At 37.7% G+C, this 27,945-nt stretch overlaps 1 protein-coding gene across 3 annotated transcripts; it reads left to right on the top strand.

Annotated features, from left to right (window-relative positions):
- The first annotated feature begins 18 nt into the window (after window positions 1-18).
- Window positions 19-27,945, top strand: LOC128618086 (uncharacterized). 3 transcript variants are annotated; one of them, XM_053641489.1, is made up of 8 exons: window positions 19-430; window positions 9,493-9,611; window positions 25,304-25,385; window positions 25,491-25,838; window positions 26,403-26,432; window positions 26,670-26,705; window positions 26,825-26,906; window positions 27,708-27,945. In XM_053641489.1, the coding sequence occupies exons 2-7, from the start codon at window positions 9,537-9,539 to the stop codon at window positions 26,896-26,898; spliced, it is 645 nt and encodes a 214-aa protein (XP_053497464.1). In that variant the 5' UTR covers window positions 19-430; window positions 9,493-9,536; the 3' UTR covers window positions 26,899-26,906; window positions 27,708-27,945. The 3 variants fall into 3 exon arrangements, with proteins under 3 accessions (XP_053497464.1, XP_053497463.1, XP_053497465.1); XM_053641488.1 differs by having other exon boundaries at window positions 26,825-27,945; XM_053641490.1 differs by lacking the exons at window positions 19-430; window positions 9,493-9,611 and adding an exon at window positions 17,832-18,369 and having other exon boundaries at window positions 26,825-27,945.

The raw sequence follows: 27,945 nt of genomic DNA, 5'->3' as shown, positions 1-27,945 counted from the left end.
AGATAAAAAAGAAAATAAAACAGATTTGAATTATATGTTATAACATATTAGTATGTCATTATGATTCATTACAGAGCGAAAGTCATTAACATAACATTCATTATGGCTCTAATATAACAGAATAAAACCTCTGTATAAATTGACTGCAGTGCGCTCTCTCTCTCTCTCTCTCTCTCTCTCTCAGCCGCACTGAGCATGCACAGTTCACGTGCAGGAACTGTAAACGCTGTTATGCTCCACAAAGCGGCTCGCGCCGTAATCCAGAATGTTCGCTGAAGTGTTCTGTGTTCGAGTAAATGAACGGTTTATATATTTTATACCAGAAATCTGTAGAAATCTCTACAGAAAATTTCTATGCAGTATTTCTAAATCTCCTTCGGTGCTGAGCTGAATCATGTTTATCACCTCACACTGCTGTTGTAGAAGCTCGGTGAGTTTTACTGAATTCAAGGTCAAATTAGCCTGAAATGTGCTAGCTAAAACCTGTGGTACTGTGGGATGAGGTAAAGAGAAGTAAATAAACATGTGCTGGATGTATTTATGTGTTCAGACATGAGTGAAAATACAGCTGTAGTATATATGAGATATATATGGTGATTAAAATGATCAAGCTAGTCTCTGCCTAGAAGCTTCTGATGTGGTTCTGTTAGCCGGATTAGCCTGGTTAGAACGAGTGCTAGCATGCTAAAGCTGAACTATGTTGTCCAAGCTGTGTGGATGTGTCGTTTTCAGACGAGTTACTGCATTACACGGGTTGCATTTTTAACGTGAAAAGATTACGACTAAAAAAGATTGGTTCCAAAATGGATCAAAACCCGAACCTGAAGAAAACTTCAACCCCCAGCGTGCAGTGCGAGTGACGTCATCAGAGAAAAAATGAAACGAAGGAATCTATCTATCTAACCCCCCCCTCTCTCTCTCATATATATATATATATATATATATATATATATATATATATATATATATATATATACACACACACACACACACAACCCCATGTCCAGTAAAGTTGGGACGCTGTGTAAAATGTAAATATAAACAGAATGCAATGATTTGCAAATCTCATAAACCCATATGTTATTCACAGTAGAACATATACAATTTTTAAACTGAGGAAATGTACCATTTTAAGGAAAAAATAATAAAGTAATTTTGAATTTCATGGCCGCAACACGTCTCAATAAAGGACGGGGGAAACAAAAGGCTGGAAAATTAAGTGGTACAAAAAAGAAATATCTGGAGGAAGATTTTGCAACTTATTGGGTTAATTGGCAACAGGTCAGTAACACGATTTGGTATATAAGGAGTATCATTTGGTATATAAGGAGTATCCTAGACAGGGAGAGTCTGTTTCTATTATTCCTTTTAAAATTGTTATTAAAGTGTTTATCAAGCCCATTGAGTGCAGCAGTTTTACAGGTATGACAGTGGCAGGAACATTGTTGGCGGGAAGTAAAATCACACACTAGACCACAGGTGGAGAGCAGGTGAAGGCTGCAGCTATAATCGCAGGTATACTTTACCTGAATGCTGGGAAAGAAGCAGCTGAACTGATTCAGAGGAGGAGAAAGAGGATGGTGAAGCTAAGAATTATTGCAGCTCGTGTCTTCAGCTTTGTAAATAGTCTACAGATTGCAGCATTTTTTATGATAAATAGCTAGCTAATATCTTCTGAAAGTTGAAACCAGGTTTTCACAAATATATTAGTTTAATAGTTATTTAAATAAATGCATTTTCTAATCCTGACACTAGATGGAGCAGTTTTGTATTATTGGGCTGCCAGTTGTGGGAGGAAAGAAACGGTCACTGTCCATCATATCTATCAGGCCAAGTACATACAGTGAATTTAAACCAGTGGCAAGGTTGACTTCTATAACCAGGTATGCTGTGACGCAACCCACCTCGTTTTTTGCATGACATAAACAAACATAGTAGATAAATGGTACGGAACATCGGCTTAGGCCACACTCATAGACACAGATCAAAATCAGAAATGACAAATAAGAAACACCATGGCAGGTGTTGTCACGCAGATGGTGCTGCGGCGTCGACATGCACAGACGGCTGCTGAGAGCGCGCATGCACGAGATTGAACTGTGGAATATGGACAGGTGCCTTTGTTTTGGTTTTGGTTCTTTTCCTGTTTTAGCATTGGATGATCGAGGGTGTGTCGTTATTGATCCCAGCTGTCTGTGTTCTAGCTGGATTATGTTTTTTATTTAAAGCCCTCGTGTTGCTTTGTACTTCGCGCAGTATTGATAGAACAAGTGAATGTAATGGTGAATGCGTTACGCATGCTAAGCGGTCTTGTTTTTGTGTCCTGCTCTCGTTCCATGCCTCAACTTTAGTTTCATGTTTAACCTCGAGTATCTTGTCCAGTATAGACCGCATTTTATGTGTCTTGATTTCTGTTCATAAATAAAGACGTTGATCTGCGCTTGCTATTGCCTCTGCTCCTGTTTCATAACAGGTGTTGAATTTAAAAGTATTTTCCTACCTTATTTGTAAATAAAATTCATTCTCTGATCCTTCTTTCTGAACTCATCTATAACCAAAGAGCAGACAGGGCCAGCAGAAAAGCTTTAGCATGGATAGGCAAAAAAAATTTTTTTTTGCTAGGCTGAATAATTCCGAGTGTTGGTGTTGGTCTTCCTCGTGATAAAATTCTTTGCTTTTCAATAAATGATCTCCTGTAAAACGGATTTAAATGTAATGACTCCATCATTTCAAGTTCATCCACTGTTATAATGCTAGAAAAACAGTTAGTGTCTTTGGTGTTTCAAACAAAAACCACCAAATACCACTTAAACGTCGTTACTAGGGATGTCACGAGAACCGATACTTCGGTACCAAGTCGGTACCAACATTCTTAAAATGTGACGGTACTTGTTTTTCTGCAGTAGCATTGGTACCGTTTCTAATGTAGGTACCGGGGTTGCAATTCTTCCGGACCTGATGGGGCAGCAAATATGCGCAAGTGTTTTAGTCGGTTCACAAGTGGTGAAGAAGAAGAACAACAACTACAAGCACACGGGAAAAAGAAGTTTAGCTTCACCACGACTCGTTGAGAGGAAATGTGGTATGGAATATGGAAATACTTCGCATTCGAGGCGGATGACAACAAACATATAATTGATGCTCTGAAGCCGGTGTGCAATCGATGCTATCGTTCACTTCATGCAAAGTGAGGAAACACCTGGAATTTGGTGAAGCACCTGAAAGACGGTCCTATATTATATTTGTTTGAGGCAGCTGGCATTGTGGTCGTGAAACCAGCTAACGTTATGCTCCATGTAACGTTAACGAGAGCCAGTTATTTGTTAATGACGCTAACGCATTGCAGTGTTATAAACTACCTCCTAATAGGCCACCATGCATCTCCATTCAGCCCGTGTCCTGTCAGATAAATGTAGTAATGTCACTAATAATTATTCACATGTTCATGCTTTTTAATAATTTTTTTTTTTTTTTTTTTAACCACACCGTGGTATCGACTTTGGTATCAAGTATCGTGTACTTTTGGTGGTATCGGTACCGACTACTAGATTTTTGGTATTGTGATATCACTAGTCACATACCCCTCTCAGACATACCTCTCTCTCTCTGTCTGTCTCTCTACTTCTCTCTTTTTTGCATTCTGATAGTTTGTGGGTGAGAGTAGTGTATAGAGAATGTGTGAGGGCGACTGCTTTTCATGTTTCTCTAAAATTTCTTGTTTTCCTCTCTTAATTCTTTGTTGACACATCACTGTGATGGTAAATGTATTAACCAGTAAAAAGCAACTCTATTAACCAGAATGAATGTATTAACCATGAATATAGTTTTATTCCCTCAAGCTCCCCCAAACCCCTTATTGCGAGTGGATGGAGTGAGATATTGATGAAAAAATTGATATAGTGGTATTTTGTTTTTTTTTTCTTTTTGCAGGAAACCCACAGTGGTGTAAGTACTTTTACCATAGTAGTACTATTCTAATTACTATAGACAGTTGTTCTGTAGAGATGGTGGTTTCACCTGATATGGGCATTAGGTGGTTCATCACCTGAGAAATTTTGAGAACCAGTGATGTAGATAATGAGACAGAATATTGAATGTGGGAGTACTAACTTAGTCATGGGTCTGATTTTAGTGTCAGAGTAGGGGGAGATTAGGAAAAACTTTTATACAGAGTGTTGAGTGAGAGTGGGACTGAATTTTAATGCTAGAAGGATAAATTAGAAGGAATTTATTATATATATATTTTATAAACAATAAAAATTATTTTAGTTTTATAAACTAAAGAACAAGCCTTTCTGTGGCACTGCACTATAGATTTTACAGTAGACAAGAATATGGAGGAGTCGCACCTACAGTCTTATAGTTTCAGTTTCAAGTTTATTTGTCATGTGCTCAAAATACTCTACAGCTCTATATTATAGTATATTTACATATGAGTGGATTATAGTTTATTCAGGACAGTTCCTCAACCTGTTGGTTCTGGATTGAATGCTGCAGTACCGTCTGCCTGATGGCAGTCTGGTAAACAGTCTGTGTGCTCGGCGATAGTGGTCTGTGGTGATATTGTGAGTCTTCCTCACACATTGTGTATGGAAGATATCCTGCAAGGCTGGTAGTTTGTTGCCAATAATGAGTTCAGCGAAACCAGGCATGCACTTAGTCAGGATGTTAGAAGTTGGTCAGGATGTTGGGAGGCAACCAAAATTCCTTACACTTTGCAGGAAGTAGGGTCACTGATAAGCAGATTTCACCATTGTGTTTGTGTGAAAGGACCAAGTCAGGTCATCTGTGAGGTGCACAACAAGGAACTTGATACTCCTAACTCTTTCCACAGCAGCCCCACCAATGTTAAAGGGGGCCTGTCCACCTGCTGCAGACTTCTGTAATCCACAATCGTCTCCATAGTTTTGCTGATGTTGAGGCAGAGGTTGCTGAATAAGTTAAACAGGAATAAGTGCTGAAAGACTAGATACATTTTATATTAAAAACAGATCGGAAGAAATTAGTTTATACGTTCAGTTCTTTACTGATTATCACATGATCACAGTAGCTTTTATGTTGTCCAGCATTACAAAGCTGAAATTGTATTGAATTTTTCTGTAACAGTAGGTTTGACAGTAGTGCAGCTGCAAATCACAGGGCAGTGGTAGCTGAATGGATGAACTATGGGTTACTGATTAGAAGGTTGGGGGTTTAAGCCCCTGCCAAACTGCTGCTGTTGGGTCCTTATGAAAACATTGCCAGTTTCTGTAAAATAGACAAGATAGTCGGACACAAGGTTCCCAAAATGCATATATATTTTAATTTCCTTGCAGACTCTCAGATCTTTATCTGCTCGAGTAGGTTTCAAAGCTGTCATGCCCTGTGAATCGAGTGCATCACCAAAGCACACCATACAAATACTAGAAAATAACTCCAAGCTTACACAATAAGGTGATTTTGCTAGTTCTTTGATACTCTTTGTGTATTACATAGTCTGTGAACAGGAAATGAAGTGGGATAAATTAAGAAGTGCCTTTTCAGGAAGGGTAATCAAATATCCCTGACTGGTGTGACAATGACATTTTAAAAGTTGTAAATACAGGAAAGACCTGTATGATGTAAGATCTGATGTGAAGCTCAATGTACAAAATTATAAATCTGTGTATCACGTTACACTATTTAAAGCCGTACCAGTACTTAAAATGCATTTGTCTGGAAGAGCTTATGCCTCAGCTGAAATCGCTGATTCTGAAACTGATAAAATAATAACATTGCTGAATCTGAATTTGAGAGCATGCAGCCTGGACATTTTATATTATTATATTTATTTTTTAAGGACAAAAGCAAAAATAACGATGGGACAGAACCTTCTTCAGAAGCGAGCGTGATTCAGCTGATGTGACATGTTACTTGAGTTCATGACATGAAATGCCATTTTACACATTTTTTTTTTACTCGTATAATATAAGGAAATAGTGTAAAGTGTTTACGCTGCTGATATATAATATAAATAATAATAATAGCATGGAGTTTACATAAATAATTTCCTCATCATATTGGTACAGATCTGTAATCAGACGCAGGTCATGTCAGGCTGGTAAATGTCTGATTCCAGCATAGATCACCCCTAATCTGTCCAAATCTGATGTGCTTCCATCAGTGGGTTCACTGTTGTGTGTGAAAGTGGCATAGTGCAGATTCATTTCCTACAGAAAAAAGGGGAAAACATTATACAGTTAATACAAGTGCTTTCAAGTTTTTATCTAGTGTTTATCTAATAAGCCAATTAAACATCATTATCTAATTGAATATTAGGTTAAACCTTCACAGTCACACACAAGTTTATGAATTAAAAAAAAGAGCATATGATTTAATCATCTCTGTTTTTCCTGTCAGTTTTATAGGCTTTTGTACTAAGAAATATACTTAAAGCTGAAGGCAGAGCTGTGTGGGCATCATGTAATAAGTAACTGGTGAATGATTGATTGAATGATTGATTGTTCTCCATGGCAACATAAATACCTCGTTAAGTTCTATAGAAGAGCTTCTACAGCATTTCTGTTTTTACAGAAGTAGAAGTTAATTGTAAAAATGAATTATCAGAGGCTTTAACCTGAATTATATGGGCTGTAAATCTGTCATAGTTACTTTTATGTATTTCTGATCTGAGAAACTCCCTTTAGTGGCACTGCTGAGTAATAGTGGAGAAATATCTCCCACGTTTATAAGCCTGACTTCTTACTATTGGACCCTCATTAAGAAATTTCACATATACAGTAGCACAACTAGTATTGTTAGGTTAAATGATTTCAAGTTTTGGATATGTTTCTTGTACCTTCTCAGGTGAACAAGTGGTGTTGGTGTCACTGCAGCATGTTTTTGGTGATATTGACTTTCCTGAAAGAGAAACACCAAACGCAATTCACTCTGACAGTCTAAATGTTTTATTCCATCAAAACAACTGTTTGTGTTGCATTCTAGGAAAACCCATCAGATGTTACTGATATAGATGTGGCTGAATTCTGGCAAACAAGTGAAAATCATGGAGCATCAGGTTTTGCTCAAAACTTTCTGCCTAAAATGGACTATACATTTAAATTTATGGTATTTGGCAGACTCCCTAATCCAGAGCAACTTACATTTATCTTATTTATACAATTAAGCAGTTGAGGTTTAAAGGCCTTGCTCAAGGGCTTCTTAGCTTGCTAGAGACGTGTATTAGTGTCACCTTTGACTTTCTAAACTATTATATTAAATATTAAAGTGCTTGCAATACATACATCATCACTGCAAAGGTACAGTGGACAAAGTTTGTTGTAATGTTTGAAGACTAATATGATAATTTGAGCCAACCGATCAAAAGTGAGTAGGTGAATGATTGTCACGTGAAGAGACGGCAGTGTGGCTCATGTTTAAATGCTGTGAGTGAAGTTTACCTCAGGTGATGAGACTGATGGGAGATACTGTAATGTGTGTGTGTGTAAGGGGAAGGACGCAATGTGTATGCTTATTTGGATTGTTTATTTATATATACTTTATGCATGAAAGTATTGTTTATTTGTAAGTATTGTCACTGTTCTTCTAGGCATGGGTCAGAAGAGGCAGAAACAAACAAGGATAAGTCATATCAACAAACGAGGAAAGCAGCCGAGGGTCTAAACCAGGAAGTATACCAGTAACACCTGGAAACACAGACCACTGAAACTAGCCAACAGTGTTCAAAATTTATATGATACAAATGTATGAGGAGGCCATGAAGATACAGGATGTTATAAAATTCACACAAAATAACAAAGTTATTAAGTTGTTAATAACGTAACAGGGAGCACGTGAGTAGAGTTGGAATTTACACCAGGCAGAGGACAGGCAGAGACAAGACACATCAATACAAAGGCACATGACCATGACGATGAATCAACACAAAACATGAACAGAGTGCACAGAGATGGGTAATTTATCATAGATATAGTTGTGCTCATATATTTACATACCCCTTGCAGAATATGCAAAATGTTAATAATTAAAATAATTATAATGATAAGACGGAAACTTGCATTTTGTTCTTGTATTTAGTATAAGAATAAGTGATTTCACAAAACAGATGTTTACATATAGGGGTCAACTGTATATGTAAAAGAGAAACATTCCACTTCAGGAAAGTAAAATAGTTTCCAAATTTCACCATGTGACGGGTTTTTCCATGTTGCCACAAAATGAAACTGAAATTGGTCAGAATGTCCTGCTCACATAACACTAATATGAAGTGCTATATATTCAAAAGGTCACCGGTATGCTTCTAACACACTGTGTTAATCTACACGTCTATACAGTTTTCATAGTATAGTGTACGTCAAACATACAATTTTGGGCCTTGTATTAATAAAAAACAATGTCTGAAAGAATTAAAATTATTTAAAAAAAAATATTATTAATAGAAATACTGATGAAATTATGGGAATTTTTTTGGTAGTGGACTTTTGTACATGACTTTAAGTCTGAAAATCAGAAATTCTAATTATTTCTAGTCCACATTGTAAATCACTGCTGTGCTATACTCCCTGTGAAAATAAACTTTAGAGTGTTTATGTATCCTCAGGACATGTCTGTTATATACTCTTATGCTCAAGTCTACATGTAGGTGTTTCTGGGTGAAGGAGCTAAACCGGAAGTTCTATAAATAAGTTAAAGTAAAATCCATGTATTGATTCTGACTTGCATTAATGTAAAGTAGTGCTCACCTTGTACTCGGGAACAGAACATACAGCTGCAGATGATGTTTATTAGGAAAGAGATGGAACACACACATGTTAGGATTATAGTTATTATCTGGGAGCGATCCAGAGATGTAGATGAGAAAACAACTTGATTTCTGTTGTCTGAAAGAGAGAAGCACAAAGGACGGTGCTGTTTATGAATAGAATAGTCCTTATTTTTGTGAATTTGCAAACATGAGAGCATATGGGTTGGAAATTAATCTGTCAAGAAGTTTCTTCTGCAGTTTACCTTTTGTAATATGTTGATTTCTTTATTATGTTGTTTGTTTATCACAGTAAGAACTCAATGTGTTTTCTAAATTTTAAATACAATGACTTGTGTCTGATACATGGAATGCTTTCAATCTTGGGGTCACCTGACATTTTGCCTAGATTTTCAAGACACTTATTAACTGTTTATTTAATGTAGTTATATACATTTAAATGTTATGTATGGACTATTTTAAATCAATAATGTACAACTATTTTTAAATAAATAAATAAAAATCACGTATTCTACTATGTATATCCATAATCTAAACAGCACAAGCTATATGTCAGATATATTGTAGCCTCATGTAGCAGTGCCGTAGTAATGCATGCAGTAATCCATTAATGTATATATTTTTTTATGCTTACAGAATTGTGCATATTTGTTAAACCTCTGCTGGAACAAACAGAAATGAACATTAATATTACATGAAATGCACTACATGACCCTGTGAACCATTAGCTAGCAGCTATTTACTGTCTGCAGGGTTTAGGGCAGTTATTGGATCAAGGTTGGATGTAACAACACAGATGAGATGTGCAATTCTGAATACATCTCCTGACTTTGATCATCTGCAGCGTGGCACACAGTCCAGTCCTCTCACAGTAAGTGCAAAGTGTCTACAGATGTAATGTCTTACAGTATGGATTAAAACTATTCAGCCCTTAAAATAACTCCACTGGCCACAAAATGTTGAGAACTCCTGATACATGTCAACTGAAACTGCATGAAAATATAAACATACAGCACCAGGTGCATCTGAGATTAAAGCCTGTGTATCCATCAGATATGCCCTGTTTTCCTAGAGGGAAAAACGTGGAAGTTGTGTTGTTTAGAGACTGTGTGTGTAGCAACCAGTAGAGGGCGCCAGCGGCGCACAGTGAGAGCAGCCATACGGCAGAACTCAGTTGCCCAGAATCCTCCAGGCTGATTAACCTGGATTGCCTGCACCTGCCAGTCAGGATATTTAAAGCCAGCCTATGATGTTGTTCTTTGTCGCACCTTTGTAGAGGGGTGACTGGTACGGTATGTTAGGGCTTTGCGTGAAAGTATATGAAGAAGGGAAAGAAATATAAGAATTAGAAAGAAGAAACTGACAAGAGAAAATAAAAACAAAAAGTCGTGTAAGAGTTAATGACGAGTTATAGGACAGAATTGGAAAGAAGAGAAACTGAAGATAAAATGCTTCTGATGTCCTCTATCTATTTACTGCTCTCCCTGAAGAGTTCAAAGTTTTGGAAGTGTATGGATTCCCCTTTGGATCTTATTTATCCCACTTTATTAGTGGGTGTTTTTTTAAATCTGCCATCTCATTTTTGCTTTTTAGAGCACACCCTTCAAAATGCAGAGACTATTTTTTTATTTTTTTTTTTATACATCTTACCATCTATCTTATTATAAACCCTGTTCTCCCATTCATTATCAAGCAGAGATTTGACCTCTGCTGGTCCACAATTAACCGTCCCATAAAGGTCATACTAATCCCCGGGTAAACGGAATCCTGGGTAATCTCGTTTCACTTTGCTCATACTTTTCCCGGGGTTAATAATTAATCCTGGGTATTGACGATCTGTTTCACATTGCATGTTTCTAAACTCTGGCTTAACGTTCTTATTTGCGGCGTCAACAACCGTGATCGAATAAATGCAGCGCGTGACCGGTTAAAATCAGTGGGGGGGGAATGTCGCCACGGAAATCCAACTTTGCTGTTTCAAGCCTCTTGAGACGCACAAAGATATTTTATCAATAATTTTTTATATTTATTTTCCCTCAAACGCTGTGTAACAATTCCCTTTTGGTTTTACTTTCACTTTTCAATTTTTTTTATTTTATTTTTTTAGCTGTGTATATGTAAATAAACTTATCCTGCGACCGTACACAGCACGTTATATGAGGCACGCGCTGTTAAATTTCTGATTGGGTGTCTGTTGCTAGGCATCCAGCTGCAACATTCTACCACCGCATCGTTTCACACGGTACACCTCGGGCACCGCAATGCAGGATTAACACTGCAAAAGCAGTGCTGCCCCTGCTTCTAAGTGTGAACCGTGTCTCTGCCCAGGCTTAAGCGAAGTGTGAAAAGCCCTTAATTTAACTAAATTGATGCACAAATACAGCTATGCAGCATAATAAAGTATTGGCACCCACCTGTAATATTCAGTCTTATTGGTTTCCCAAACTGCATGTGTGTGGTGTTTCGACATCCACAATAATAAAATCCTAAATCTGTCTCTCTAACTCCAATAATCACTAAACTGCTGTCTTCGGTTACATCAAAGTGACTCTCCTCGACACTGTCCTTGGGGGAAAAATGTGCATCCAGTTTCCCTTTTTTAGCAGTTACGAGCAGTTTCACCTCCTCAGATGTAAGTTGATACCACAGTATGTCAGAATCATTAGTGATGTTACAGACCAGGGTGACGTTTTCTCCATGAGGAACAGATATGATGTCTGCTAAAGTGATCTGAAGAAGCCTCGAGGTGAATACACCTGAAAGAACACCACATTAAGAGTAGATTCATCATTTCCCCAAGAAACATTCAGCTCCTCTGCCTGTTGTGCTAAATAGAAAGGGAAAAAAAAACGTTTTTCTTACTACATAACATGAAATTACCTAAAGTGATCTGAGGGATCTACGTATCACAAATTTGCAGAAGGTGGATGTAAACCCCAGCTTATTTTTTATTCAAAGCCCAGGTTTGCAGAGTTGTGGTCACAAACATTCATTGGTCAAACCATCAGGTAACGGATCAATATAGGACAAACGGAAAGAAAACACAGGAAGCAAAAGGATCTGAACTAGAGCAGTAGGCAAGAAATAATGAAAGGATCACACTAAAATGATAAGACAGAAAAACCTTACAGAGAATGTGCGAGTACCCAGAGTGATTGGGGGAGGAAACTGTTGTATTAGAAATCAGGTAAATGTTAGCAATGAATTCAGTCTTGGACCCAGATGTGACACTGTGGCTAAAACAATGATCTAGGTTGATGAACTTCTTAAGAAGTTCAATGATCGGGTTTGTGTTGAATGAATTGATTGGTAATGCCATCCAATCCTAGAGTTTGTCTTCCGTTGAAGATAGCTAGCCCAATCCTGCTAGCTAAATAAGTGTTTCTGGTTAACAACACAATTTTGCCAAAATGCACACTACGGGTTTGTGACTAAAGCTGTCAATAATTAATCAGGGAAAGTTCCTCATATTCAGAGTCGGGATATGCAGTTGCTTAAGACTGAGTGCACAACTTCCCCTTGTGATTAACTTAATTATGCATATTTATGTCTGGATACTGATGTCTAATTTCTCTAAATTAGTGTCTAAAATGTTTGCTTGTTTTTTGTCCTAACTTCAAGAGAAAGAATAAGAGGCTGATGAGGAACCGACTGTTTATAGCTGCGATAAGTGCGAACCGGAACTAACTTGTTTCCTAATGGATAAAAACTACGATGTGCCAGTTTTTTGACTTTATATTGTTATTGATTGTGAATTGCTGTGGTATAAGATTATTAAAACACGTATCAATGTGCTGCTATAATAATCAACTTCAGGGTGGTAATCACAATTGCTCTTCATCACACCACACAAATAACTGCTGATTATTTTCCTACAACAGCACCACACAGCTGTATAGTATAATAAAATGCATTTTTGTCAAAATTTAACAATGTATTTATGTACTTACCAATCATCAGCTGTATAAATGGCAACCTGGCCATTTCTTCTCTGACTTGAGGGGGAAGAGATTTCAGTCTCTTCAGTGGTGTTTCAGCTTTAAATAACCGCAAACCCACACATCCTGCCATTTCATATAAACACTGCTGATGTCAGGGTTTTTTTTGGTTTTTGTTTTTTTTTAAAAAAACACTTACTCAGCATTTAGTGTTGATTCCTGTAATCGGTCACCTTTTCACCCAGGGTTATATTAGCCTTGTTTGTGTTCATTGACCTCCATTTATTCACCAGTCAGTTTTTGTGTCTACAGTACTGAGCCATGATTTTATACAGCGAGTAAATAAAGGAACTGTCGGTTATAGACTGATGCCTTGACAATGTAGAAAAAAGGTCATGTCAAATGTGATGGAATCACATGGAGTGCAGTGGTGATGCAAGCTCCATGTTGAAGATTCTGTGTTTCTGACTGGAAGGATGCGAGATCAGATGCCAGGTAGTTTGAATCAAAGTTGCAGAATGTGGCTTTAAATCTGACTTTCTTCTTTTAAAAAATTTTGATTTCCAAAATTTACTCTGTTCCAGTTCACATCCTTCAAAGCACTGGCATGTTTTGTTTACTCACAATCTCCCCCCCCCCCCCCCCCCCCCCACACACACACGCGCGCACACACACACACACACCCACCCAAAGTCTCCATAAAACAAATGAGACCGCAGTGTTTCCTCCAATAACCAAAAGTTGTCCACAATGTGAAAACTCGGCGAGTAAGCTGAACTGACCAACAAAATTGGTTAATTCAATTTTCTTTGCATAGCACTTTTAAAAATGGAAGGAATAACAGCTTTACAGAAACGTATACATATTTTAAATTGATCCCTATTGAGAAAGCCAGAGGTTACAGTGGCATGGGGAAAAACTCCAAGACTGTATGATGAATAAACCTTGAGAGGAACCAGACTCTCAAGAAAACCCATCCACATCTGGGTGACACCGGATGGTGCTATTATTATAAATGAATCCCTTCTATAACTCTTATATAGCCAAAAAGTGCAACTGTGTAAACATGAACTTGAGTATGAGCATCACTGTCATATCTGAACTCATAGCTTTAAATGAAACAGTATTGTATCAAACTGAAGTTCTTAACTGTTCAATGGTAACATTATAAAGACTTGAGTGCAAATTGTTTTTAGCAAATGCAGTCGGAGGCTATCCAAGGAAGAACTTTTTTTTTTTTTTTTTTTTTTTTTTTTTTTTTTTAAGCACATCTTTACATGCTCAAGATGTCTGCACAGTACTGTGTGTGTGTGTGTGGGGTTTTTTTTTTTTTTTTTTTTTAAATGTGAAAAATTAATCAGGACTTGAACACATGCCAAATAAATAGGTGTTTGTTGTGATTTTTGCTGTGAAGTAGTTGCTCAGACACAGAAGAATAAAGGTTTCTGTGTAAAATCAATACTATTGATTACAAATTCCTGTATGTGTGACTGTGGACTGTTTTTTTAAGTTAATGCTATTCTTTCTTATCACCTTCATGGAAGAGAGCAGATCTTTTGAAGAGAAAGAGATGGGTGTCATGTTTCCATGATGGGGGGCTGTTTCCATAAATGGGTAGAGGGGCTTTCCAAGCCAAAGAGGCTAGAGACTTCCTGTTGTGCATGCTGGGGTTGTGGTGGTGAGGAGTTAACCTATGATATGATGTGTGTGATTTTTATATATATATAATATATATATAATATAAAATAATATATTCCTCCCACACCACATGTGACCACGACCCACCACCAACCCTCAAATGTAACACGATCCCAAATAATAGATTACACTAGCTCCTTGGTACACCAAACAACCCCAAATTCCAACTCCACAATAAAAATGGCTGTAACAACTGTAGGTATGATGTTTTTTTGTGGAACTCGGTTTGGTTTAAACCAGACGTAATGGGACTCCTGTCTTCCATACAATTACACTTTTGACTCAGCAGTCCACAGAACATTCTCCCAAAAGGTTTGAGGATCATCAAGGGTTGTGTGGGGTGTGTTTTTTTTTTTTATTATTTATTTATTTTTTTTTTTTTACTAAATTCAGATGAGCCTTAATGTTCTGGGTTAGCAGTGGTTTTCACCTCAACACTCTTCCATGGATGCCATTTTTGCCCAGCATCTTTCTGATAGGATTTCAATTTTATTTATATAGTGCTTTTAACAACGGACATTGTCTGTCTCAAATCAGCTTTACAGAACCATATAAACACAGGACATAGGAGTCATGAATAGTGAACTTTATTGACGCAAGAGAGGCCTGTAGTCCTTTTTGATGTTGTCCTTGGCTCTTTTGTGACTTCCTGGATGAGTAGTTACTGTGATCTTGGAGATATTTTGGCTGGTCGGCCACTTGTGGGAAGGTTCATTACTGTGCCGAATTTTTCCATTTGGAGATGACTGCTCTCGCTGTGGTTCTTTGGAGTCCCAGAGCCTTTGAAACAGCTTTGTAACCCTTCCCAGACTGATGTATTTCAATCACAATTATTTCAGAAAAATTGCTGGATTGTGAGGGCATGGACTCCTTTATGGTGTCCTTTTTTAATCATTTATCAGATGCTTCTATCCAAACCCACTTACGAATAAGGAAATACAAGCAAAGCAATAAATCAAGCAGAAAACAATACAAGTAGAGCTACCATACAAGACTTTTAATTGAGTCCTAGAGGAGCAAACTGTAAAGGACTTGGGAATCCTTTTGTCTCGATTTCTGACCCAACTTACTATTCACATTCACCAACCCCCCCACCCCCCACAGCTAAATTTCTAGGTCATTGTTAATGCTATTTCGGTCAAACAATAGGACACCCCATAATTAAATATGTAAGGGGTAACTTGCATTAACCATTCACGAATATTTGTGGGTCATAACCAAGCAGGATAGAGGGTGATTCACCTGCACATATTTTCAAGAATATGATTTTATAAAGTGCAAATGGTGTGCATGTGAGCCTGCAAATTTTTATAGATCGGATTTTTATTTGTGTGTTGTGCACACTTTCATGCCACAAAGTTTTATAACTGATCCCACAGATGTGAAAGAAAAATGCATAACTGTATAAGGCTGGGTTACTGTCTGTCTTGCTCCTTACTGTTTAACATTAAGTTAGAGCCATTCAAAATAGCACTTGGTTCTGGAATAGTCCCTTATTAACTGGGTTAATGGCAGCCAACAACAGACTTCATGGATCAGAGGTAATATTGGAGCCTGTTAATGAGGCATGACTGCACAGTTGTGCAAGAATGTAATGTTTTTAATTAGGAAAAGTGACGAACTAAAAACCCAAACAGGATATGTGTACAACAGGAAGTGTTGGTGCGTCATAGCATCTGAGCTCTGTACCCTGTATTGCCTTGTTTCCTCTAAGTTCTATCCTTTTATAGCGTATTTTGAAGACCACCCCACACACACCATAGTGAAACTGAAACTAAATGAACATCAGTTTCCAAAGGTTGTCACACAACCACACAGTGTCTTTCATCTCCAAAGTAAGACTCATAGACTCTTAAAATCATAATACATCAGTATTATCTAATTACAGCTTTTTAAAATGAATGATTAAAAATGAGTTTAGCTTGCCATTAGATGTGACTGCTTTCTCATGTTCCTCTTGGAAATTAGAGAATATTTTAAAGGTGATTATTTAAATATTTACACTGACACTGAAATTTCACTTCAGTTTGATACTGAGCTACAGTGCTACTTGTGTAATACTGAACAAAATGGCATCCTGGGGTCAGATATTGACTACTGATTAGAAATTGAGTGTGGTACGAGTGTGGACTATACCACTTGGAGTGTGGTACAGCAGTGTGCTTTTAACACATTCATAGCAACATTATTCAGAAAGTGCAGTAGACTGAATCATCTTCAAATGTGAACAAAAGGCTCCACCTGCAGACACTGCAGCATCATTCAAGAGTCAATATATTTGAGAAAGACATGACTATCTGGACCTGAGCAGAGTTTTGTGTAATGAATATGAACTTGGCATTACTCTTTAATTTTTGTTTACTAAACAAACCTTTACTCTTATCAAAGCCTGGAATTTGGTACTTTTTTTTTTTCTTCATGCTTAATGAAGTGAAAGTAACTTAGACTAATGAATAAAGTGCAGCAATAAGAGAGGGGGAGAAAGTGAATTTTTATACTGCAGAGAAGAACTTAACAGTATTTGTGTCTTACTTTGAATATGACTTTAGCTGGATTAAGGTAATCAATAATCACTGTTTACATGCTAGATTCTTAATCAGAGTATTGTCTTAATCGGATTAACATTGGATTGCTGTTGTCCACGTAAAGGTACTGAATGTCAGGCCAAAGAATTTAGAGGCTTAAAGAGGTGGAGACAAAATCTTGCATAATCAGGCCAAAAACAGTGACACTGCCACATTGCCATCACCATCAGAAGTACTGCTGAAAACCAGAACGTATGTACTGTTTGAAAACCCCAGTCTCACACCCCACACTCGCTCTGGGGACTGGTCGAGGGGCAGGTCTCCGTGGCAGGGCAACCCCCTCTCCACATTTGAATTTCTACAGAGGAACTATTGAGAGTTGTTACGAACCGGGACTGGAGGCAGGTGCAGTTCAAAGTCTTTATTAATAAACTCACAAACAAAACACAGGGAGCGCGGTCTATACTGACTACACTTAAACACTGGATACCTAGCTACAACCGCTAGCACGCTACACATACACGCTACACATACACGCTACACATACCTCACGTAAACCAAATAATACTGCGCGAAGTGCAGCCACCGAAGGGTTTAAATAGTCAACATAATCAAAACTAAACCATGGACACCTGGAGCAAATCAAAGACATCCTCAAATGTAAACCAATACCGAAACAGGAAGAGAATGAACCAAAAAGTCACGTGTCCACTTGGAAGCCGCGACGCAGTGCCCTCTGTCGGCGAGGCATAAGAGTATTATGTAAAAGGTCACCTGTGAGGGCGAGACCACATACAGCAATTTGGTAGGACTTGCAGTTTTCTACCCCCCCCCCCCCCCTTTTTTTTTTTTTTAAAAAATAATAACTTTCATCTCAGTAAAAGTTACTTGTGCGTTATATTTGCCAAAATGTATCATGTACTGCTATGATTGAATGAGTCACTGGGGCACGCCACTTGATCTGCCATAAAAATACTGCACTTCTTGCGCTTCTTAAGTACTCTCTTTACTTATTTATTCCTTGAAACAGACTCTTTGTTTATTTTTACCACTCACATATTACACCTGTCAGTATATCTTAGTTTTGAAGCTGTAATCTAAGAATCACCAATATCTCTGCCATTGCAGAGGCAAATCACCTCCATGTAACATCTCCCAATGTAATACACACATTTCCTTATTACTGACTCCCTTCCATACAGACAGCAAGACACAATGACTTTAAAATTCAAATTTACCTTTAGGCTGTTTCTTGATTTCTACAGTCAGTGGTAAAGCTGCGTCGGTCTTTCACTCGGCACAATAAAGGACAAACCGCCTGTATCAACATGGACTTCAGGGTGAAAACTCTTCCACGAGCGTCCTCCGGTTTGCTTGTTCAGAAAAGCTGAAAGACTCGTGCAGTCCATCCAGGAGACACTAAATTGTCGTGGAAATTCGACAACACTTGCAGACTCGTCCTCTGAAGGTAAAAAGGCTTATTACAGAAAGATGGTTAATACAGGATAGAATAAAGCAGGATAGAATAATGAGAGCGCTCTGAAGTCTTTGTACTAAACCACTACTATATGAAACGCAGAGCATGACATAAAAAAATATCTGTACCGATAAGGAGTTTGAGGCAGTTTAAACAGGCTTTGTTTTCGGATCTTGGAAGATGTGCAGACGAACAGAAGAACATGTTTGTGTCTGTAAGCAGGTAAACATTCTGTACTGATCTCAGTGACATGACATGGCCTTCTTAGGCGTAATCCTCAGATGAGAATGAAGCAGAACAAGAAAAAAACTATTACAAAGTAAAAGTGAGTAATTTCCCTCACAGCATCCTGAGCAGCTGCATCATTGTCTGGTTTGGAAATTGAACATCATTGGATCGCAAGACCCTGCAGCGGATAGTGAAGACAGCTGAAAGTATCAGGGTCTCGCCCCCCTGATCTGGGGATGCAATTTATAAACAATTGGCAAGGTGCTATAATGCATATTTCCAAGATAATTGATTGTCACATGAATAATAAGTCCGCTCATTTTTAATCTTAAGCATTTTGCCATTTGCAATGCAGTATTTTTGCACAGATATTTTAAGGCAGTTACTAATGAACACTAAAAAGTTTATCACAAATTAAATGTAAAAAAGTGTATATAAAAAAAATTGTTACAAAACAGGACTGGAAGTGGGAGCAGATGCAGATCAGCATCTTTATTTTTACACAGCAGACAAAACGCAGGAAACGCGGTCTGTACTGGACAAGATTAACGGGTTAAACCTAGAACTGAAGTCAAGGCAAGGAATGAGAATAGGACACGGCGATAAGACCGCTTAGCATGCGTATTCAGGTTCAAATACTTATTTATGGATAATACTGCGTGAAGTGCACAGCAACACACGGGGTTTAAATAACAAACACAAACTAAAACACCAACACCTGGAGTAAATCAAGAGACACCCTCGAACAGAGGGAAAACCAAAACAAAGGCTTGTCCATATACAAGAGTCTCGTGCACGAGCGCTCTCTAAAGCCGCTCGTGCATGTCGACGCCGCAGTGCGATCTGCTGGCGGGAGTGTAACAATTGTACAATACAAATTTCCAGCAATAATAAACTACAATTGATCTGTGCAAATAAAACCAAATGAAACCATGCAGACTTTCTGGGTTACATTTTCCTTTTAAGAGCTGTGATTCTATTCTTTATAAAGAACTTAACAGATAACCAATCCCTGCCTTTCAGTGCAACAGGCTCAGCTTTAATACAGGCCTCACAATGGGGTTTTTTTTTTTTTTTTTTTTTTTTTTTTTTTTTTCTCCTGGCACTGTGCAAGTGTTGATGAACCTGTACAGATGTTTTTCAACTGCTTTCACTTCACTGGCCTCCCATTTCTTTTTCATTACCACCAAAGTTAGTCAAAACATATCAGACAATAGCCTTGGGAACAGATGTGGTACTGGTTGGTTCTGTTGCTTGCTCAGATGAGATTTCCTGGGCTTGCTCTGTAGATGGTTTCAGTTCTGTCTCAATATCTACTGAAACACAGAAAAAAAAACTTCTTGAATGCATCCTAAACGATTAAGGACACCTCATAATTACAGGTTGTGCATTTTCTGAAGAATAGTGTTGCCACCCAATCTAGGTTAGGCCGCACAGAGTAACCAACTCGGGATTCAATGGAATTGACCTTCTTAAAAATGAGGGAGCCAGGAATAACACGACCAGCTTTGTGTTAAAAAGTTGTGGTATATTGTGACCGTTATAGATCTACAACTATACAAACAGCCAACCGCCAGGGTTCAGGGTGGGCCAAGTCCAAAATAATAAACAAAAGGATTCTATTGTTAGGTAGCTAGCTTACCTAAAAGGAAAGTAAAGAAAATACAAATACTTCCCTAACTACCTAAGCTAAAAATGGATAAAAGGACCCTCTCCCAAAAGAAATGGCAGCCACACATGTTGTATCGATTTGTTGTATCGATTTCTTAGTTATTAGTATTTTGAGGAATTAAAGTAGTTTAATTACCTGGATGTGGGAAGCATTTTTCTGCTGTGAATGTTGGGTGCACAGGGTAACCTCTCCAGAGGTACCACCTGACTCCAGACGATTAGTCTCTGTCCATTCCACACTTTGTCACCAGAAACAATAACAGTCACTATTAAATATGAAAGTACAGGGTAAATCCTGTTACACAAACAGCATGTAGCATATGAGCAGTGCCATATAGTGGCTGACTGGCACTGTTGTAAGCATCCCTAGACACTCTACATTCTCAGTTTATTCTTCAAACACAAAGTTGTGTGATGGCAGTGATGCTGTAAAAATACATATACATTCACTATATCAAGAATAAAGCAGGTGCCGAAGTGAGCAGTTGGTCACAGCAGCTCCTGCAACTTTGAACTTTTTCACTTCTTTCCGACTTTCTATCGTTCTGGTTTTATGCCAGACTTTTCACCTTGTCTAGATTTCTGCCTGAATTTGTCATTTTAAACGTGTTTCTTGCCGTATCTTTGGACCCACCAATATTACTCAATGCTTGCTTGTTTATTCAAGGGAGCAGCTCCTTATGTATCGGACTAGGGCAGCGGCTTTGCTGGTGGACCTACCAGCGGAGCTACAAAGGCACAGGCGAGGGACGAGAGCAGGAGTGAAGTTTAGAGAGGAGAGAAAAAGGAGACTCAAACCTTGCCTTCCATCATTTGTTATGGGGAATGTAAGATCGCTGGCCAATGAGTCAGAGGAGATTGCAGCACTGATGAGTAGCCAGCTTGAGTTCAGGGAGGCCAGTTTGTTGTGCTTCACTGAGATATAGCTAACGGGGAACATTCCTGATACTTTGGTCGAGCTGATTGGTACTAGCCTATTAAAGGAGGCAAAATGAAAATAATGCATAACATAAAAGCATGTAGTAAGGCTGTAATGAGATGGAGCAGCAAAGCACAGATGCAACTTCAACTGCACTAATTGGAGTGTTTTTTTATTTTTCACGTTTTGAAGATGCAGCCACTGATCTGGAGGAGCTCACTAAAACAGTTCTGTTAGAACAGAACTCCAACCAGGATTTATTTAACATAAGTCAGGCCAAAGAGATTGCTTACAGAAGAAGGGACAAAATCTTGTATAATCAGGCCAAAAACAGTGACACACTGAGGCATTGCCATCAGACGTACTGGCTGAAGACCAGAATGTGTTCTGTGTTTGAAAAGCCCAGTCTCACACCCCATGCTCGCTCTGGTGATTGGTTGAGTGGGAGGCTTTTATAGCATTGACACGTGCATATAAAGGTGACCGTTCGAGTGGCAGGGGCAACCCTCTCTCTGCATCTGAAAGCGCTTTGAAAAGCACTGTTGTATAACTAAACAAACAATAACAATATAGCCAAGTCTTACCTTGTGATAACCTTCATGTCATTTAATTTGAAAAGCAATCAATTAATCCAAAGGGAAGCTGCAGTGTTACACAGCGGTCGGGGGCTTGCCTGCTGTCCTTCAGGGGCGCTTCTAGGATTTTGAGGCTTTAGCCCTCAGTTAGGATGTTAAGCAAGAGACAATTGCCTAATTAGTGCCTCTTTGTAAATCGTGACCACTATAGTACTATATATTAAGTCAAAAGTAGTGATTATTTAAATTGGTCAATACAAAAAACTTACAAATGTAATAACACTCATGCACTCTGCAGTACGGCTCAAATCGTTACACGTATAACGTTTGACTGACAGACGACTGTTTGCATGCATATTTTTTTAAATGAAATGTCTCTAAATCTGCATTTGTGTCATCTGCATTGTCTCTCTACGGCTTCATAGGCACTCTCTCTGTCCCTGCCTTACCTGTCTTCACATGCGACTCCTGTCTTTCTCTTCCTCTATTTCCTCTACAGGTACTGTAAGATGAAACAATACTGCTATAGTAATGGCATTTCAATGTACAGAATAATTATATAAATATATTTAAGTAAAATAAAAACCACAGTAATCGGCAGTAATCATTTATCTTAATCATGACCAATAGACAGCGGGGGGAAATGAGTATTGGATGAGTCAACATATTTTTTACAGTAAATATATTTCCAATGAGGTTATTCACATGAAATCTTCACCAGACATCAGTATTAATTCAAGAAATCCATAAATATAAAGAATTCCCAACATTAAAGTCCATAAATAGTTGTGTAATAAAGAGGAATGACACAGTGGGGGGGGGGGGGAGTATTGAACACATTAACTGAAATGTATTTAATACTTGGTGGAGAAGGCTTTGTAATGACAGCTTCAAGATGCTTCCGGTATGAAGAAATTAATGGTCGCAGGATTCAGGTGTGACTTTGGTCAGTTTCTTCTAAACATAGTCTTTTAAATCTTGTTCAGTTGGATTCAAGTCAGGCGATTGACTGGTCCATTCTAACACCTTGATTCTGTTAAAGATTATAATGACTATGAACATGCTATATTTAAACATCAAATAGTTCAGGGAAACAGAAAGCAAGAAAATATTTTCTGGAATATTACTACTGAACTGTGGGCACTGAGCAATAAGTGTTTAGTTGTGAGAACATTAGAAACTGTTCACTCTGTTCTTGATCATTTACTGAGCTCTGTCTCCCGTCACTGACCCCTTCAGTCTCTCGAACAGTTTCTCCACCCTTGCACTCCCTGTCCATTTCACAATGGCACAAATGTAAACAGCATTATAAAATGTTTAGCCATCACATCATTATTAGCCACTAGCCAGGATTACTGGTGCTATACAGGCAAAAACTATAGACTTTATTCATGAAACGTGTCATTCATATTGACAGTCAGTCAACTAAACTCAAAAATATTGTTTTCATGGGTCTAACCAAGAAATAGGCGGGCACTAGGACCTGGACAGGAAAAGATCAGACCAAAAGACTCCGCACCGCACCCCTTACCGCACTGACCGCACAGCTCCTGTACCGCACCGTGTGCAGTGTGAATGCTATAAACTAATTTGTTAGCATGACTGGGCCGGTAAGTGGAAACATGAACACGTCACTATTGGGGGAGTCTGAAACCTTTTCTCAGAAACCCGAGTTTTACTCTCGCTTTCATCTTCTCCTTCTCCCTGTAGGTAAGACTTGACTGCATGTACACTGTCGCACTGAATATTAGTATGATCTCTTAAGATAAACTTCAGTTTAGAAAGTATTACAATGTAAAGTGTTGAGAGAAAGAAAGTGAGTGAGACTTGACCATTTAAACTGTAACAATGTGAAGGGTTGAGTTACATGTGAGGGGTTGAGTTAAAACTGCTGAGATGTGATGAGTTTTGAGAACGAGTGCTTCTTTAAACATTTCCTCTGAACTTCTCATGCACCTGCTGTAAACATCTGTGTATTAATTATACTCAGTAGGGGTCAGAGAATGGGTACCAATATTACACTGCTGTGATGTGTTACTTATATTTATTCATTCATTCATCTTCAGTAACGAAGAAAGAAAGCAATGTGACCTTTTTATGCCGCAGGAAATGAGATAAAGGACTAAAAATGTCTGCATGTGATTTAAAGCCTTATGTTAAGGTCTTCTGTACAATGAACCATCTCGAAATGTGATTAAATTAAAATAAATTTAAAATAAAATCAAAACCGATCAGTCAAATCTTTAGTCTGTTACAGCCGAGTGTTTTTGATTAATATGTATCTTTAATTTAACTCCCACAAGTATTCTCTTAACGTGTGTGTGACTATAATATATTTGGAATTGGGATTATCTTTTGGTATGTTTATTAATCTTTTAATATTGTAAACTTTCACTTTCAGTTTAAGAATTTAAACTCGCCAGTACACTGATGTAGGATAAGAGTTCAGAATGAGTAAATTATTCAGAATGAGTCAAAGCTGGTTCTCTTGTATAACAGTTGTCATGAATGTTGGGTATTTTAACTAGGAAAAAAATGCATTAATCTGAGACGACTCAAAAATATTTTATACTGCAAAAAATTCTCGGCAATTCCAGGGAATTGCTGTGTATTGAAAATAAAACCAATCTAAATGGTAGATAAAGAAAAGAGGAAAACTGAAATGTTCATTGTAAATGCCAAAGTTCTACAATCAGAGGTATTGTAACACTGGAGTTTCCCTGTATTGTAATTTTTGGTTTCATTTTGATGTGTACCTGATGAGAAGTGAGAGCTGCCTTATTTCTAACTCCTCTCATATACCAGTCTGCTGCGTTTCTCTCAGAGCTCTCCTTATAGACCCTAGTGTAGAATTCTAGTTTGGTCCACATGAATAACAGAGCGGTCTCTATTTTATTAGGTATTATTTCAGGCACATGAGTGGATATACGTGCTAGAACTGTACCAGATGGAATATAACTATATTCTTATTTATACAACATGCTTATAACCCCAGACAGCAGTCACACAGATTTAACACGATGCACCAGCACGGTGGTTTACATTAATAAAACTAAACCATTGAACACAGTTGTGTATTAACAATCCAGCAGCAGTATCTAACATTATCTAACACAAAAACATTATCTTTACTTTTATTCCTGACATGACGTCTCCCTTTAAACGTCACATACACACTTCAGGTTAAACGTACACTTTTAGCCACAGTTATTTTTCACATGTAGTTCATGTGTTTTTAAAATAAAGATTTTTCACAGTTGTTTTTGCATTCACGTCATTTTACACGATTCATAAATGAATCACACATGAAATGCACATGATTTCTGTTACATGTGTTTTTAATACAATTCATTAACTTAATTAAGATGTGTTTGAGGAAAGGGACAACTTTTTAAATGCGTAAGTGTTGACATGCACTTTCACCCTTTTTTCTCACGTGATCACATAATTAAAATTTCTCTCCCTTGACAATGTGAAGTTTTCCCAGCTGTTTGGTGTCACTGAAGTCAAAGTCTGCTTTTCTTCATTTTAGAAGATCTGCATACAACTCCAGCAGCTCCTAAACATCATGATCTCTCTCGGCTATATTTGCATCATCTGGTTCGCCTGTGTAGGCATGTGTCCACTTTCAATAAAATAAAACTGACACAAGCCTTCAAACATAAAGGAATTGACTGAAAGGTGCTTAAAGTTACTTTATCATATTTAACCCACCCCAGGCTTCCCCAGAGCAGACTCTCTGATCATATCAGCTCGAGTGGGTTCCACAGTTATCCTGCCGTGCGAGTGGAGAAATGTCTCCGTCCAAACACCGCATGTCCAGTGGAGCACAGTGTCTGAGACTGTGTTTGAGAGAAAAGGTGCTGAGCTGTATGAGGGGGAGGGATATAAGAACCGTGTGGACGTTCCTCAAGACAAGCTGCTTAAAGGAAACTGTTCCCTGGTGTTGAAGAGCGTCACACTCGCTGATGCAGGCATCTACGAAAGCTTCCTGTCTGTGACGCGCATAAAGAGAGTCAGCTCTACAAAATGGATTTTAGTCCAGCGTGTCGAGCTCTCAGTCGATGGTATGTAGATATCACCAAACCAGATACCCAGCACTGTTGAATTCTGGTTTGTGATTGGTCAGAAGGTGTTGATTTTAATTTTCTGTAACAGAAGCTCTGACAGTAGTGCAGCTGCAAATCACAGGTTTATATGACTGCATAGTTTCCATAGTAACAGCTTATTCACATGAACTTGTACAGTGGACACGCTGCATAGAGTTTTAAACTGTTTATAGTGAAATTTTCTGTAAGATGTTTATGTACAGTAACATCTATGGAACGGTTTCTCAGTAACACAGCTTTTTTTTTTTTTTTTTTTTTTTTTTTTTTTTTTCTCTCATTAACTTCGAGAGAAAAGATGCTGGTGAGGGAACGACTGTTTATAACTGCATAACTCTCATAAACCGTGTAGAAACTGAGAACATTGAGAACAGACAGGAACGCTTCTGGTCTAGAGAACAGATAAAGGAACAAGGTGTGTAAAGCTGTAAAGGCGCATAATGATGCTACATAGTGGAATATTTACATTTTGTCTCTTTTTTTTTTTTTTTTTTCCCTCTCTCACCTCCACTCAAACACCTGAAGAGACTCTTCAGCATGTTTCAATCGCCAGAGGTGAGTGAGATTAATATTTATAAACTTCATTCAGAAAGATTACAATCCATGAATTTGTAAAAGTACCACAAAGTTCGTGTTCCGAATGTTGCAATAATGTTCAGTTTATTCCTCACACATGCCTACACACACATACTCCTAGTCTAGATTTAAAGCATTAAGTATGAAGCATCATTAGGAATATTTTTAACGTAGTAGATCTGTGGTGTTTAATTTTCATTTTCTTTTCTTCCTAAGAAACACCTGAAGGACACGTTCATGAAAGGTTAACTGGTGGGTGAGTTTCTAAAACTACAAGCAGCCCTTGGATGTTTTTTATTCCAGTAGAACGCTTTATTATTTATTTTCTGGGAAATGTTTATTTTTGTTTTCTCCCCTATCTTTCTCTCTAGCTGCTGCAGGAGTGAACCGTTCTCATCTACAGATCATCCTGCTTCTTACATGTTTATGTGTACTTCACTTCTGAGTGGAAACGTCAGTTAGATTTTACAATTTAGTAAAGTTGCTGATAAAATGCCCTAAATATTTAAGATAAATATTTAAATATTTAAGATAAATATTTATATTAATAATCAGTGTCATGCTATTATAGAAAAACCATCCATACTGTCAAACATGTCCCTATAACAGCATGTGATGGTTTTATTCCTCTTAGAACACAATATTTTATTATTTTATATTTACTTGCTGTCATTTTTAACTTATCAGAGAATGACATGTCCTACATTTTATACTTTTAAAGTTATATATAATGTTTAACATTCATGCAACAAGTTGTTCGAGTTCCTTAAAGACACTACAGCTTTACCTCTGTTACAAAGCACTGACACTAAATACTCCTTCCATAATAAAGTGACTGAACTGTTGCTATAGAAACAATGTAAGCACATTAATACTCTGAATTCAGAATTCAGCAGAAGCGTGTGTGTATGTCTTTAAATACCTAGTGTGATGTTACTGTGTTCATCTAAAGAAAAAAGGCATTGAAAAAAGAAAACAAAACATCAGTCTATAAACTACAGCAGATGAAATGTCCTAACTTACATTAGTTAAGTTAGTTAAGTGTTGTATTTATTTACCTTTTTAATTGCTAAAGCGCGAGTGTGATGTGACACATCCTGCTGTCTGGAGAGTGATCGGTGTTTAGTGCTGTTTAGTGTAACTGTTCAGGTTCATAAACTCTCTGCTGCTAAACTGTCTATAAAATTATAAAAATATATTCTCTTCCTCTCATTTTTTCTATGTACTTATTTCTTTCTTTTTGGTCTTCTATAGCATTTCTTCTAGTCATTCTTCACGCTTCCCAGGAGGTTTGCACATATCCCACATCATGAGACTCTGGAATATTATAAATATGACTTCTAAACAAAATCCCATGAATTCAAAGGAGTCAGTGATTTTTATTTGGATTTTAAGACTTTTTTAAAAAAACAAATGAAGTTATGGGATGATAATGAAATACTTCGTTCACAATTGTTACGATATGTACAGTAGCTTCCCATGCTCAAGCAAG

The sequence above is a fragment of the Ictalurus furcatus genome, chromosome 14 (genome assembly GCF_023375685.1).
Source record: "Ictalurus furcatus strain D&B chromosome 14, Billie_1.0, whole genome shotgun sequence".
NCBI classification, from domain to species: Eukaryota; Metazoa; Chordata; class Actinopteri; order Siluriformes; family Ictaluridae; genus Ictalurus; species Ictalurus furcatus.
This window is presented reverse-complemented; position numbering and strand designations above follow the sequence as displayed.